The sequence below is a fragment of the Heterodontus francisci genome, unplaced genomic scaffold (assembly GCF_036365525.1).
Source record: "Heterodontus francisci isolate sHetFra1 unplaced genomic scaffold, sHetFra1.hap1 HAP1_SCAFFOLD_896, whole genome shotgun sequence".
Lineage (NCBI taxonomy): Eukaryota > Metazoa > Chordata > Chondrichthyes > Heterodontiformes > Heterodontidae > Heterodontus > Heterodontus francisci.
Window position 1 is genome coordinate 254395 of NW_027140809.1, and position 18461 is coordinate 272855.

The following is an 18461-nucleotide window of genomic DNA, read 5'->3' on the forward strand; positions in this document are numbered from 1 at the left end:
CCCTCACTGTAACACACTGATATATCCCACACCCCTCACTGTAACACACTGATATATCCCACACCCCTCACTGTAACACTGATATATCGCACACCCCTCACTGTAACACTCTGATATAACCCACACCCCTCACTGTAACACACTGATATATCCCACACCCCTCACTTTAACACTCTGATATATCCCACACTCCTCACTGCAACACACTGATATATCCCACACCCCTCACTGTAACACTCTGATATACCCCACACCCCTCACTGTAACACTCTGATATATCCCACACCCCTCACTGTAACACTGATATACCCCACACCCCTCACTGTAACACTGATATATCCCACACCCCTCACTGTAACACTCTGATATATCCCACACCCCTCACTGTAACACTCTGATATAACCCACACCCCTCACTGTAACACACTGATATATCCCACACCCCTCACTGTAACACTCTGATATATCCCACACCCCTCACTGTAACACTCTGATATAACCCACACCCCTCACTGTAACACACTGATATATCCCACACCCCTCACTGTAACACTCTGATATATCCCACACCCCTCACTGTAACACACTGATATATCCCACACCCCTCACTGTAACACACTGATATATCCCACACACCTCACTGTAACACTGATATATCCCACACCCCTCACTGTAACACTCTGATATATCCCACATCCCTCACTGTAACACTCTGATATATCCCACACCCCTCACTGTAACACTCTGATATAACCCACACCCCTCACTGTAACACACTGATATATCCCACACCCCTCACTTTAACACTCTGATATATCCCGCACCCCTCACTGTAACACTCTGATATATCCCACATCCCTCACTGTAACACTCTGATATATCCCACACCCCTCACTGTAACACTCTGATATAACCCACACCCCTCACTGTAACACACTGATATATCCCACACCCTTCACTGTAACACACTGATATATCCCACACCCCTCACTTTAACACTCTGATATACCCCACACCCCTCACTGTAACACTCTGATATATCCCACACCCCTCACTTTAACACTCTGATATACCCCACACCCCTCACTGTAACACTCTGATATATCCCACACTCCTCACTGCAACACACTGATATATCCCACACCCCTCACTGTAACACTCTGATATACCCCACACCCCTCACTGTAACACTCTGATATATCCCACACCCCTCACTGTAACACTCTGATATATCCCACACCCCTCACTGTAACACTGATATACCCCACACCCCTCACTGTAACACTGATATATCCCACACCCCTCACTGTAACACTCTGATATATCCCACACCCCTCACTGTAACACTCTGATATAACCCACACCCCTCACTGTAACACACTGATATATCCCACACCCCTCACTGTAACACTCTGATATAACCCACACCCCTCACTGTAACACACTGATATATCCCACACCCCTCACTGTAACACTCTGATATATCCCACACCCCTCACTGTAACACACTGATATATCCCACACCCCTCACTGTAACACACTGATATATCCCACACACCTCACTGTAACACTGATATATCCCACACCCCTCACTGTAACACTCTGATATATCCCACATCCCTCACTGTAACACTCTGATATATCCCACACCCCTCACTGTAACACACTGATATATCCCACACCCCTCACTGTAACACTGATATATCCCACACCCCTCACTGTAACACTCTGATATACCCCACACCCCTCACTGTAACACTGATATACCCCACACCCCTCACTGTAACACAGTGATATATCCCACACACCTCACTGTAACACTCTGATATATCCCACACCCCTCACTGTAACACTGATATATCCCACACCCCTCACTGTAACACTGATATATCCCACACCCCTCACTGTAACACTCTGATATAACCCACACCCCTCACTGTAACACACTGATATATCCCACACCCCTCACTTTAACACTCTGATATACCCCACACCCCTCACTGTAACACTCTGATATATCCCACACCCCTCACTTTAACACTCTGATATACCCCACACCCCTCACTGTAACACTCTGATATATCCCACACTCCTCACTGCAACACACTGATATATCCCACACCCCTCACTGTAACACTCTGATATACCCCACACCCCTCACTGTAACACTCTGATATATCCCACACCCCTCACTGTAACACTGATATACCCCACACCCCTCACTGTAACACTGATATATCCCACACCCCTCACTGTAACACTCTGATATATCCCACACCCCTCACTGTAACACTCTGATATAACCCACACCCCTCACTGTAACACACTGATATATCCCACACCCCTCACTGTAACACTCTGATATATCCCACACCCCTCACTGTAACACTCTGATATAACCCACACCCCTCACTGTAACACACTGATATATCCCACACCCCTCACTGTAACACTCTGATATATCCCACACCCCTCACTGTAACACACTGATATATCCCACACCCCTCACTGTAACACACTGATATATCCCACACACCTCACTGTAACACTGATATATCCCACACCCCTCACTGTAACACTCTGATATATCCCACATCCCTCACTGTAACACTCTGATATATCCCACACCCCTCACTGTAACACTCTGATATAACCCACACCCCTCACTGTAACACACTGATATATCCCACACCCCTCACTGTAACACTCTGATATATCCCGCACCCCTCACTGTAACACACTGATATATCCCACACCCCTCACTGTAACACACTGATATATCCCGCACACCTCACTGTAACACTGATATATCCCACACCCCTCACTGTAACACTCTGATATATCCCACATCCCTCACTGTAACACTCTGATATATCCCACACCCCTCACTGTAACACTCTGATATAACCCACACCCCTCACTGTAACACACTGATATATCCCACACCCCTCACTGTAACACTCTGATATATCCCACACCCCTCACTGTAACACTCTGATATATCCCACACCCCTCACTGTAACACTGATATATCCCACACCCCTCACTGTAACACTCTGATATAACCCACACCCCTCACTGTAACACACTGATATATCCCACACCCCTCACTGTAACACTCTGATATATCCCACACCCTCACTGTAACACTCTGATATATCCCACACCCCTCACTGTAACACACTGATATATCCCACACCCCTCACTGTAACACACTGATATATCCCACACCCCTCACTGTAACACTGATATATCGCACACCCCTCACTGTAACACTCTGATATAACCCACACCCCTCACTGTAACACACTGATATATCCCACACCCCTCACTTTAACACTCTGATATATCCCACACTCCTCACTGCAACACACTGATATATCCCACACCCCTCACTGTAACACTCTGATATACCCCACACCCCTCACTGTAACACTCTGATATATCCCACACCCCTCACTGTAACACTGATATACCCCACACCCCTCACTGTAACACTGATATATCCCACACCCCTCACTGTAACACTCTGATATATCCCACACCCCTCACTGTAACACTCTGATATAACCCACACCCCTCACTGTAACACACTGATATATCCCACACCCCTCACTGTAACACTCTGATATATCCCACACCCCTCACTGTAACACTCTGATATAACCCACACCCCTCACTGTAACACACTGATATATCCCACACCCCTCACTGTAACACTCTGATATATCCCACACCCCTCACTGTAACACACTGATATATCCCACACCCCTCACTGTAACACACTGATATATCCCACACACCTCACTGTAACACTGATATATCCCACACCCCTCACTGTAACACTCTGATATATCCCACATCCCTCACTGTAACACTCTGATATATCCCACACCCCTCACTGTAACACTCTGATATAACCCACACCCCTCACTGTAACACACTGATATATCCCACACCCCTCACTTTAACACTCTGATATATCCCGCACCCCTCACTGTAACACTCTGATATATCCCACATCCCTCACTGTAACACTCTGATATATCCCACACCCCTCACTGTAACACTCTGATATAACCCACACCCCTCACTGTAACACACTGATATATCCCACACCCTTCACTGTAACACACTGATATATCCCACACCCCTCACTTTAACACTCTGATATACCCCACACCCCTCACTGTAACACTCTGATATATCCCACACCCCTCACTTTAACACTCTGATATACCCCACACCCCTCACTGTAACACTCTGATATATCCCACACTCCTCACTGCAACACACTGATATATCCCACACCCCTCACTGTAACACTCTGATATACCCCACACCCCTCACTGTAACACTCTGATATATCCCACACCCCTCACTGTAACACTCTGATATATCCCACACCCCTCACTGTAACACTGATATACCCCACACCCCTCACTGTAACACTGATATATCCCACACCCCTCACTGTAACACTCTGATATATCCCACACCCCTCACTGTAACACTCTGATATAACCCACACCCCTCACTGTAACACACTGATATATCCCACACCCCTCACTGTAACACTCTGATATAACCCACACCCCTCACTGTAACACACTGATATATCCCACACCCCTCACTGTAACACTCTGATATATCCCACACCCCTCACTGTAACACACTGATATATCCCACACCCCTCACTGTAACACACTGATATATCCCACACACCTCACTGTAACACTGATATATCCCACACCCCTCACTGTAACACTCTGATATATCCCACATCCCTCACTGTAACACTCTGATATATCCCACACCCCTCACTGTAACACTCTGATATAACCCACACCCCTCACTGTAACACACTGATATATCCCACACCCCTCACTTTAACACTCTGATATATCCCGCACCCCTCACTGTAACACTCTGATATATCCCACATCCCTCACTGTAACACTCTGATATATCCCACACCCCTCACTGTAACACTCTGATATAACCCACACCCCTCACTGTAACACACTGATATATCCCACACCCTTCACTGTAACACACTGATATATCCCACACCCCTCACTTTAACACTCTGATATACCCCACACCCCTCACTGTAACACTCTGATATATCCCACACCCCTCACTTTAACACTCTGATATACCCCACACCCCTCACTGTAACACTCTGATATATCCCACACTCCTCACTGCAACACACTGATATATCCCACACCCCTCACTGTAACACTCTGATATACCCCACACCCCTCACTGTAACACTCTGATATATCCCACACTCCTCACTGCAACACACTGATATATCCCACACCCCTCACTGTAACACTCTGATATATCCCACACCCCTCACTGTAACACACTGATATATCCCACACCCCTCACTGTAACACACTGATATATCCCACACCCCTCACTGTAACACTCTGATATATCCCACACCCCTCACTGTAACACTGATATATCCCACACCCCTCACTGTAACACTCTGATATATCCCACACCCCTCACTGTAACACTCTGATATATCCCACACCCCTCACTGTAACACACTGATATATCCCACACCCCTCACTGTAACACACTGATATACCCCACACCCTCACTGTAACACTCTGATATATCCCACACCCCTCACTGTAACACTGATATACCCCACACCCCTCACTGTAACACTGATATATCCCACACCCCTCACTGTAACACTCTGATATATCCCACACCCCTCACTGTAACACTCTGATATAACCCACACCCCTCACTGTAACACACTGATATATCCCACACCCCTCACTGTAACACACTGATATATCCCACACCCCTCACTTTAACACTCTGATATACCCCACACCCCTCACTGTAACACTGATATATCCCACACCCCTCACTGTAACACTCTGATATATCCCACACCCCTCACTGTAACACACTGATATATCACACACCCTCACTGTAACACTCTGATATACCCCACACCCCTCACTGTAACACTGATATATCCCACACCCCTCACTGTAACACTCTGATATACCCCACACCCCTCACTGTAACACTGATATATCCCACACCCCTCACTTTAACACTCTGATATACCCCACACCCCTCACTGTAACACTGATATATCCCACACCCCTCACTGTAACACTCTGATATATCCCACACCCCTCACTGTAACACTCTGATATACCCCACACCCCTCACTGTAACACTCTGATATATCCCACACCCCTCACTTTAACACTCTGATATACCCCACACCCCTCACTGTAACACTCTGATATATCCCACACTCCTCACTGTAACACACTGATATATCCCACACCCCTCACTTTAACACTCTGATATACCCCACACCCCTCACTGTAACACTGATATATCCCACACCCCTCACTGTAACACACTGATATATCCCACACCCCTCACTGTAACACACTGATATATCCCACACCCCTCACTTTAACACTCTGATATACCCCACACCCCTCACTGTAACACTGATATATCCCACACCCCTCACTGTAACACTGATATATCCCACACCCCTCACTGTAACACTCTGATATATCCCACACCCCTCACTGTAACACTCTGATATACCCCACACCCCTCAATGTAACACACTGATATATCCCACACCCCTCACTGTAACACTCTGATATAACCCACACCCCTCACTGTAACACACTGATATATCCCACACCCCTCACTGTAACACTGATATATCCCACACCCCTCACTGTAACACTGATATATCCCACACCCCTCACTGTAACACTCTGATATATCCCACACCCCTCACTGTAACACTCTGATATACCCCACACCCCTCACTGTAACACACTGATATATCCCACACCCCTCACTGTAACACTCTGATATAACCCACACCCCTCACTGTAACACACTGATATATCCCACACCCCTCACTGTAACACACTGATATATCCCACACCCCTCACTTTAACACTCTGATATACCCCTCACTGTAACACTCTGATATACCCCACACCCCTCACTGTAACACACTGATATATCCCACACCCCTCACTGTAACACTCTGATATAACCCACACCCCTCACTGTAACACACTGATATATCCCACACCCCTCACTGTAACACTCTGATATACCCCACACCCCTCACTGTAACACTCTGATATATCCCACACCACTCACTGTAACACTCTGATATACCCCACAACCCTCACTGTAACACACTGATATACCCCACACCCCTCACTGTAACACTCTGATATATCCCACACCCCTCACTGTAACACTCTGATATATCCCACACCCCTCACTGTAACACTCTGATATATCCCACACCCCTCACTGTAACACACTGATATATCCCACACCCCTCACTGTAACACTCTGATATATCCCACACCCCTCACTGTAACACTGATATATCCCACACCCCTCATTGTAACACTCTGATATATCCCACACCCCTCACTGTAACACTCTGATATATCCCACACCCCTCACTGTAACACTCTGATATATCCCACACCCCTCACTGTAACACACTGATATATCCCACACCCCTCACTGTAACACTCTGATATATCCCACACCCCTCACTGTAACACTGATATATCCCACACCCCTCATTGTAACACTCTGATATATCCCACACCCCTCACTGTAACACTCTGATATATCCCACACCCCTCACTGTAACACTCTGATATACCCCTCACTGTAACACTCTGATATATCCCACACCCCTCATTGTAACACACTGATATATCCCACACCCCTCACTGTAACACTCTGATATATCCCACACCCCTCACTGTAACACTCTGATATACCCCTCACTGTAACACTCTGATATATCCCACACCCCTCATTGTAACACACTGATATATCCCACACCCCTCACTGTAACACTCTGATATATCCCACACCCCTCACTGTAACACTCTGATATATCCCACACCCCTCATTGTAACACACTGATATATCCCACACCCCTCACTGTAACACTCTGATATATCCCACACCCCTCACTGTAACACACTGATATATCCCACACCCCTCATTGTAACACACTGATATATCCCACACCCCTCACTGTAACACTCTGATATATCCCACACCCCTCATTGTAACACACTGATATATCCCACACCCCTCACTGTAACACTCTGATATATCCCACACCCCTCATTGTAACACACTGATATATCCCACACCCCTCACTGTAACACACTGATATATCCCACACCCCTCATTGTAACACACTGATATATCCCACACCCCTCACTGTAACACTCTGATATATCCCACACCCCTCATTGTAACACACTGATATATCCCACACCCCTCACTGTAACACTCTGATATATCCCACACCCCTCATTGTAACGCACTGATATATCCCAACACCCCTCACTGTAACACTCTGATATATCCCACACCCCTCATTGTAACACACTGATATATCCAACACCCCTCACTGTAACACACTGATATATCCCACACCCCTCACTGTAACACACTGATATATCCCACACCCCTCACTGTAACACTCTGATATATCCCACACCCCTCACTGTAACACTCTGATATATCCCACACCCCTCACTGTAACACACTGATATACCCCACACCCCTCACTGTAACACTCTGATATACCACACACCCCTCACTGTAACACACTGATATACCCCACACCCCTCACTGTAACACACTGAGATACCCCACACCCCTCACTGTAACACTCTGATATATCCCAAACACCTCACTGTAACACTCGGATATATCCCACACCCCTCACTGTAACACACTGATATATCCCACACCCCTCACTGTAACACTCTGATATACCCCTCACTGTAACACTCTGATATATCCCACACCCCTCACTGTAACACACTGATATATCCCACACCCCTCACTGTAACACTCTGATATATCCCACACCCCTCACTGTAACACTGATATATCCCACACCCCTCACTGTAACCCTCTGATATATCCCACACCCCTCACTGTAACATTCTGATATATCCCACACCCCTCACTGTAACACACTGATATATCCCACACCACTCACTGTAACACTCTGATATATCCCACACCCCTCACTGTAACACACTGATATATCCCACACCCCTCACTGTAACACTCTGATATATCCCACACCCCTCACTGTAACACACTGATATATCCCACACCCCTCACTGTAACACTCTGATATACCCCTCACTGTAACACTCTGATATACCCCACACCCCTCACTGTAACACTCTGATATATCCCACACCCCTCACTGTAACACTCTGATATATCCCACACCCCTCACTGTAACACACTGATATATCCCACACCACTCACTGTAACACTCTGATATATCCCACACCCCTCACTGTAACACACTGATATATCCCACACCCCTCACTGTAACACTCTCATATATCCCACACCCCTCACTGTAACATTCTGATATATCCCACACCCCTCACTGTAACACTCTGATATATCCCACACCCCTCACTGTAACATTCTGATATATCCCACACCCCTCACTGTAACACTCTCATATATCCCACACCCCTCACTGTAACACTCTGATATATCCCACACCCCTCACTGTAACACTCTGATATATCCCACACCCCTCACTGTAACACTCTGATATACCCCACACCCCTCACTGTAACACTCTGATATATCCCACACCCCTCACTGTAACACTCTGATATATCCCACACCCCTCACTGTAACACTCTGATATATCCCACACCCCTCACTGTAACACTCTGATATATCCCACACCCCTCATTGTAACACTCTGATATATCCCACACCCCTCACTGTAACACTGATATATCCCACACCCCTCACTGTAACCCTCTGATATATCCCACACCCCTCACTGTAACATTCTGATATATCCCACACCCCTCACTGTAACACTCTGATATATCCCACACCCCTCACTGTAACACTCTGATATATCCCACACCCCTCACTGTAACACACTGATATATCCCACACCCCTCACTGGAACAGTCTGATATATCCCACACCCCTCACTGTAACACTCTGATATATCCCACACCCCTCACTGTAACACTCTGATATATCCCACACCTCTCACTGTAACACTCTGATATATCCCACACCCCTCACTGTAACATTCTGATATATCCCACACCCCTCACTGTAACACTCTGATATATCCCACACCCCTCACTGTAACATTCTGATATATCCCACACCCCTCACTGTAACACTCTGATATATCCCACACCCCTCACTGTAACACTCTGATATATCCCACACCCCTCACTGTAACACACTGATATATCCCACACCCCTCACTGTAACACTCTGATATATCCCACACCCTCACTGTAACACACTGATATACCCCACACCCCTCACTGTAACACTCTGATATATCCCACACCCCTCACTGTAACATTCTGATATATCCCACACCCCTCACTGTAACACTCTGATATACCCCACACCCCTCACTGTAGCACTCTGATATATCCCACACCCCTCACTGTAACACTCTGATATATCCCACACTCCTCAATGCAACACTCTGATATATCCCAAACCCCTCACTGTAACACTCTGATATCTCCCACACCTCTCACTGTAACACTGATATATCCCACACCCCTCACTGTAACACTCTGATATATCCCACACCCCTCACTGTAACACTCTGATATATCCCACACCCCTCACTGTAACACTCTGATATATCCCACACCCCTCACTGTAACACACTGATATATCCCACACCCCTCACTGTAACACTCTGATATATCCCACACCCCTCACTGTAACACTCTGATATATCCCACACCCCTCACTGTAACACTCTGATATATCCCACACCCCTCACTGTAACACTCTGATATATCCCACACCTCTCACTGTAACACTCTGATATATCCCACACCCCTCACTGTAACACACTGATATATCCCACACCCCTCACTGCAACACTCTGATATATCCCACACCCCTCACTGTAACACTCTGATATATCCCACACCCCTCACTGTAACATTCTGATATATCCCACACCCCTCACTGTAACACTCTGATATATCCCACACCCCTCACTGTAACACTCTGATATATCCCACACCCCTCACTGTAACACTGATATATCCCACAGCCCTCACTGCAACACTCTGATATATCCCACACCTCTCACTGTAACACTCTGATATATCCCACAGCCCTCACTGCAACACTCTGATATATCCCAGACCCCTCACTGTAACACTGATATATCCCACAGCCCTCACTGTAATACTCTGATATATCCCACACCCCTCACTGTAACACTGATATATCGCACACCCCTCACTGTAACACACTGATATATCCCACACCCCTCACTGTAACACTCTGATATATCCCACACCCCTCACTGTAACACACTGATATATCCCACACCCCTCACTGTAACACTGTGATATATCCCACACCCCTCACTGTAACACTCTGATATATCCCACACCCCTCACTGTAACACTCTGATATACCCCACACCCCTCACTGTAACACTCTGATATATCCCACACCCCTCACTGTAACACTTTGATATACCCCACACTCCTCACTGTAACACTCTGATATATCCCACACCCCTCACTGTAATACTCTGATATATCCCACACCCCTCACTGTAACACTCTGATATATCCCACACCCCTCACTGTAACACTCTGATATATCCCACACCCCTCACTGTAACATTCTGATATATCCCACACCCCTCACTGTAACACTCTGATATATCCCACACCCCTCACTGTAACACTCTGATATATCCCACACCCCTCACTGTAACACACTGATATATCCCACACCCCTCACTGTAACACACTGAGATATCCCACACCCCTCACTGTAACACACTGATATATCCCACACCCCTCACTGTAACACACTGATATATCCCATACCCCTCACTGTAAAACTCTGATATACTCCACACCCCTCACTGTAACACTCTGATATATCCCACACCCCTCACTGTAACACTCTGATATACCCCTCACTGTAACACTCTGATATACCCCACACCCCTCACTGTAACACTCTGATATACCCCACACCCCTCACTGTAACACTCTGATATATCCCACACCCCTCACTGTAACACACTGATATATCCCACACCCCTCACTGTAACACACTGATATATCCCACACCCCTCACAGTAAAACTCTGATATACTCCACACCCCTCACTGTAACACTCTGATATATCCCACACCCCTCACTGTAACACTCTGATATACCCCTCACTGTAACACTCTGATATACCCCACACCCCTCACTGTAACACACTGATATATCCCACACCCCTCACTGTAACACTCTGATATATCCCACACCCCTCACTGTAACACGCTGATATATCCCACACCCCTCACTGTAACATAGAACATAGAACATTACAGTGCAGTACAGGCCCTTCGGCCCTCGATGTTGCGCCGACCTGTGAAACCATTGACCTACACTATTCCATTTTCATCCATATGTCTATCCAATGACCACTTAAATGCCCTTAAAGTTGGCGAGTCTACTACTGTTGCAGGCAGGGCGTTCCACGCCCCTACTACTCTCTGAGTAAAGAAACTACCTCTGACATCTGTCCTATATCTATCACCCCTCAACTTAAAGCTATGCCCCCTCGTGTTTGCCATCATCATCCGAGGAAAAAGACTCTCACTATCCACCCTATCTAACCCTCTGATTATCTTATATGTCTCTATTAAGTCACCTCTCCTCCTCCTTCTCTCCAATGAAAACAACCTCAAGTCCATCAGCCTTTCCTCGTAAGACCTTCCCTCCATACCAGGCAACATCCTAGTAAATCTCCTCTGCACCCTTTCCATTGCTTCCACATCCTTCCTATAATGCGGTGACCAGAACTGCACGCAATACTCCAGGTGCGGTCTCACCAAAGTTTTGTACAGCTGCAGCATGTCCTCGTGGCTCCGAAACTCGATCCCCCTACTAATAAAAGCTAACACACCATATGCCTTCTTAACAGCCCTATTAACCTGGGTAGCAACTTTCAGGGATTTATGTACCTGGACACCAAGATCTCTCTGTTCATCTACACTACCAAGAATCTTCCCATTAGCCCAGTACTCTGCATTTCTGTTACTCCTTCCAAAGTGAATCACCTCACACTTTTCCGCATTAAACTCCATTTGCCATCTCTCAGCCCAGCTCTGCAGCCTATCTATGTCCCTCTGTACCCTACAACATCCTTCGGCACTATCCACAACTCCACCGACCTTAGTGTCATCCGCAAATTTACTAACCCACCCTTCTACACCCTCTTCCAGGTCATTTATAAAAATGACAAACAGCAGTGGCCCCAAAACACATCCTTGCGGTACACCACTAGTAACTAAACTCCAGGATGAACATTTACCATCAACCACCACCCTCTGTCTTCTTTCAGCTAGCCAATTTCTGATCCAAAGCTCTAAATCACCTTCAACCCCATACTTCTGTATTTTCTGCAATAGCCTACCATGGGGAACCTTATCAAACGCCTTACTGAAATCCATATACACCACATCCACTGCTTTACCCTCATCCACCTGTTTGGTCACCTTCTCGAAAAACTCAATAAGGTTTGTGAGGCACGACCTACCCTTCACAAAACCGTGCTGACTATCGCTAATGTACTTATTCTTTTCAAGATGATTATAAATCCTATCTCTTATAACCTTTTCCAACATTTTACCCACAACCGAAGTAAGGCTCACAGGTCTATAATTACCAGGGCTGTCTCTACTCCCCTTCTTGAACAAGGGGACAACATTTGCTATCCTCCAGTCTTCCGGCACTATTCCTGTCGACAATGACGACATAAAGATCAAGGACAAAGGCTCTGCAATCTCCTCCCTAGCTTCCCAGAGAATCCTAGGATAAATCCCATCTGGCCCAGGGGATTTATCTATTTTCACACTTTCCAAAATTGCTAACACCTCCTCCTTGTGAACCTCAATCCCATCTAGCCTAGTAGTCTGTATCTCAGTATTCTCCTCGACAACATTTTCTTTCTCTACTGTTAATACTGACGCAAAATATTCATTTAACACTTCCCCTATCTCCTCTGATTCCACACACAACTTCCCACTACTATCCTTGATTGGCCCTAATCTAACTCTAGTCATTCTTTTATTCCTGATATACCTATAGAAAGCCTTAGGGTTTTCCCTGATCCTATCCGCCAATGACTTCTCGTGTCCTCTCCTTGCTCTTCTTAGCTCTCCCTTTAGATCCTTCCTGGCTAGCTTGTAACTCTCAAGCGCCCTAACTGAGCCTTCACGTCTCATCCTAACATAAGCCTTCTTCTTCCTCTTGACAAGCGCTTCAACTTCTTTAGTAAACCACGGCTCCCTCGCTCGACAACTTCCTCCCTGCCTGACAGGTACATACTTATCAAGGACACGCAGTAGCTGCTCCTTGAATAAGCTCCACATTTCGATTGTGCCCATCCCCTGCAGTTTCCTTCCCCATCCTACGCATCCTAAATCTTGCCTAATTGCATCATAATTTCCTTTCCCCCAGCTATAATTCTTGCCCTGCGGTATATACCTGTCCCTGCCCATCGCTAAGGTAAACCTAACCGAATTGTGATCACTATCACCAAAGTGCTCACCAACTTCTAAATCTAACACGTGGCCGGGTTCATTACCCAGTACCAAATCCAATGTGGCATCGCCCCTGGTTGGCCTGTCTATATACTGTGTCAGAAAACCCTCCTGCACACACTGGACAAAAACTGACCCATCTAAAGTACTCGAACTATAGTATTTCCAGTCAATATTTGGAAAGTTAAAGTCCCCCATAACCACTACCCTGTTACTCTCGCTCCTGTCGAGAATCATCTTCGCTATCCTTTCCTCGACATCTCTGGCACTATTCGGAGGTCTATAGAAGACTCCCAACAGGGTGACCTCTCCTCTCCTGTTTCTAACCTCGGCCCATACTACCTCAGTAGACGAGTCCTCAAACGTCCTTTCTGCTGCTGTAATACCATCCTTGATTAAAAATGCCACACGCCCCCCTCTTTTACCATATTCTCTGTTCTTACTGAAACATCTAAATCCCGGAACCTGCAACATCCCCTCACTGTAACACTCTGATATGTCCCACACCCCTCAATGGAACACTCTGATATACCCCACACCCCTCACTGTAACACACTGATATATCCCACACCCCTCACTGTAACACACTGATATACCCCACACCCCTCACTGTAACACTCTGATATATCCCACACCCCTCACTGTAACACACTGATATACCCCACACCCCTCACTGTAACACTCTGATATATCCCACACCCCTCACTGTGACACACTGATATACCCCACACCCCTCACTGTAACACTCTGATATATCCCACACCCCTCACTGGAACACTGATATATCCCACACCCCTCACTGTAACACACTGATATACCCCACACCCCTCACTGTCACACACTGATATACCCCACACCCCTCACTGTAACACTCTGATATATCCCACACCCCTCACTGTAACACTCTGATATATCCCACACCCCTCACTGTAACACTCTGATATATCCCACACCCCTCACTGGAACACTCTGATATACCCCACACCCCTCACTGTAACACACTGATATATCCCACACCCCTCACTGTAACACTCTGATATATCCCACACCCCTCACTGTAACACACTGATATATCCCACACCCCTCACTGTAACACACTGATATATCCCACACACCTCACTGCAACACACTGATATATCCCACACCCCTCACTGTAACACACTGATATATCCCACACCCCTCACTGTAACACACTGATATATCCCACACCCCTCACTGTAACACACTGATATATCCCACACCCCTCACTGTAACACACTGATATATCCCACACCCCTCACTGTAACACACTGATATATCCCACACCCCTCACTGTAACACTGATATATCCCACACCCCTCACTGTAACACTGATATATCCCACACCCCTCACTGTAACACTCTGATATTTCACACACCCCTCACTGTAACACTCTGATATTTCACACACCCCTCACTGTAACACTGTGATATATCCCACACCCCTCACTGTAACACTCTGATATATCACACACCCCTCACTGTAACACTCTGATATTTCACACACCCCTCACTGTAACACACTGATATATCCCACACCCCTCACTGTAACACTGATATATCCCACACCCCTCACTGTAACACTGATATATCCCACACCCCTCACTGTAACACTCTGATATTTCACACACCCCTCACTGTAACACTCTGATATTTCACACACCCCTCACTGTAACACTGTGATATATCCCACACCCCTCACTGTAACACTCTGATATATCCCACTCCCCTCACTGTAACACACTGATATATCCCACACCCCTCACTGTAACACTGATATATCCCACACCCCTCACTGTAACACTGATATATCCCACACCCCTCACTGTAACACTCTGATATTTCACACACCCCTCACTGTAACACTCTGATATTTCACACACCCCTCACTGTAACACTGATATATCCCACACCCCTCACTGTAACACTCTGATATATCCCACACCCCTCACTGTAACACTCTGATATATCCCACACCCCTCACTGTAACACTCTGATATATCCCACACCCCTCACTGTAACACTGATATATCCCACACCCCTCACTGTAACACTGATATATCCCACACCCCTCACTGTAACACTCTGATATTTCACACACCCCTCACTGTAACACTCTGATATATCCCACACCCCTCACTGTAACACACTGATATATCCCACACCCCTCACTGTAACACTCTGATATACCCCACACCCCTCACTGTAACACTCTGATATACCCCACACCCCTCACTGTAACACTCTGATGTATCCCACACCCCTCACTGTAACACACTGATATATCCCACACCCCTCACTGTAACACTCTGATATATCCCACACCCCTCACTGCAACACACTGATATATCCCACACCCCTCACTGTAACACTCTGATATATCCCACACCCCTCACTGTAACACTCTGATATATCCCACACCCCTCACTGTAACACTGATATATCCCACACCCCTCACTGTAACACTCTGATATATCCCACACTCCTCACTGTAACACTCTGATATATCCCACACCCCTCACTGTAACACTGATATATCCCACACCCTTCATTGTAACACACTGATATATCCCACACCCCTCACTGTAACACTGATATATCCCACACCCCTCACTGTAACACTCTGATATATCCCACACCCCTCACTGTAACACTGATATATCACACACCCCTCACTGTAACACTCTGATATATCCCACACTCCTCACTGTAACACTCTGATATATCCCACACCCCTCACTGTAACACTCTGATATATCCCACACCCCTCACTGTAACACTCTGATATATCCCACACCCCTCACTGTAACACACTGATATATCCCAAACACCTCACTGTAACACACTGATATATCCCACATCCCTCACTGTAACACTCTGATATATCCCACAACCCTGCACAGTATCCTGCAGTGTATAAGGTGCGCACTTCAAATCAACAGGCCTAGAATTGAACCCAAGGCCCTCCTGCTTTGAATGGTGCAGGATCCCAATCATGGACTGTCTACATCTCTCAGGGTCATGGTTCCCCCATTTTCCCACTTTGTCTCAAGACACTGGGTACATTTCTCTAGATCCTGGTCAGACATTGATACCTGTCCAAGTGACAATGCTTCATTGCCACATGGTCAAAGATACAGGCAACAGGCAGTGATTGGGATAAACTGTGATGCCCCTGACAGCTGAATATACAGCCCTTACACATCGTCTGCGATGAGCTGCAACACTTCCCCCCAGCCCAGTCTCATTTACCAAGGAGCAGCCGAAGTTCTAACAGTGGCTCAGGGGTGGGTGCAGATACTGACCGGTACATCGGGCATCATCACGGAGAGGTTGTTGGGACGGACGGTCAACTGGACACAGCGGTTAGATTCAGTGGCGAAACGTTGTGGCTCATTGGCTCGGTTACACTCGCTCCGCTGGGTGCACCTGGATGGTGGGGAGGGAGACAGACAAACAAAAACAACAGCTCAATCCAACACAGTTCACTACACAGGATCAAATCAAATACAATTCACGATACAGGATCAAATCAAATACAATTCACTATACAGGATCAAATCCAATACAATTCACTATGCAGGATCAAATCAAATACAATTCACGATACAGGATCAAATCCAATACAATTCACGATACAGGATCAAATCAAATACAATTCACTATACAGGATCAAATCAAATACAATTCACTATACAGGATCAAATCCAATACAATTCACTATACAGGATCAAATCAAATACAATTCACTATA

General features: G+C 46.4%; 1 protein-coding gene across 1 annotated transcript in view; it reads right to left on the reverse strand.

Moving 5' to 3' along the window:
* The window catches only part of LOC137361212 (plexin A3-like), a gene marked incomplete at both ends in the record, with an annotated part of 270436 nt that extends 252300 nt beyond the window's left edge, over positions 1-18136 (reverse strand). Inside the window, one exon of the mRNA XM_068026127.1 lies at positions 18013-18136. Within this exon, the coding sequence (XP_067882228.1) occupies positions 18013-18136 (124 nt within the window). The remainder of the gene's footprint in view (positions 1-18012) is intronic.
* Between the last annotated feature and the right edge of the window lie 325 nt (positions 18137-18461).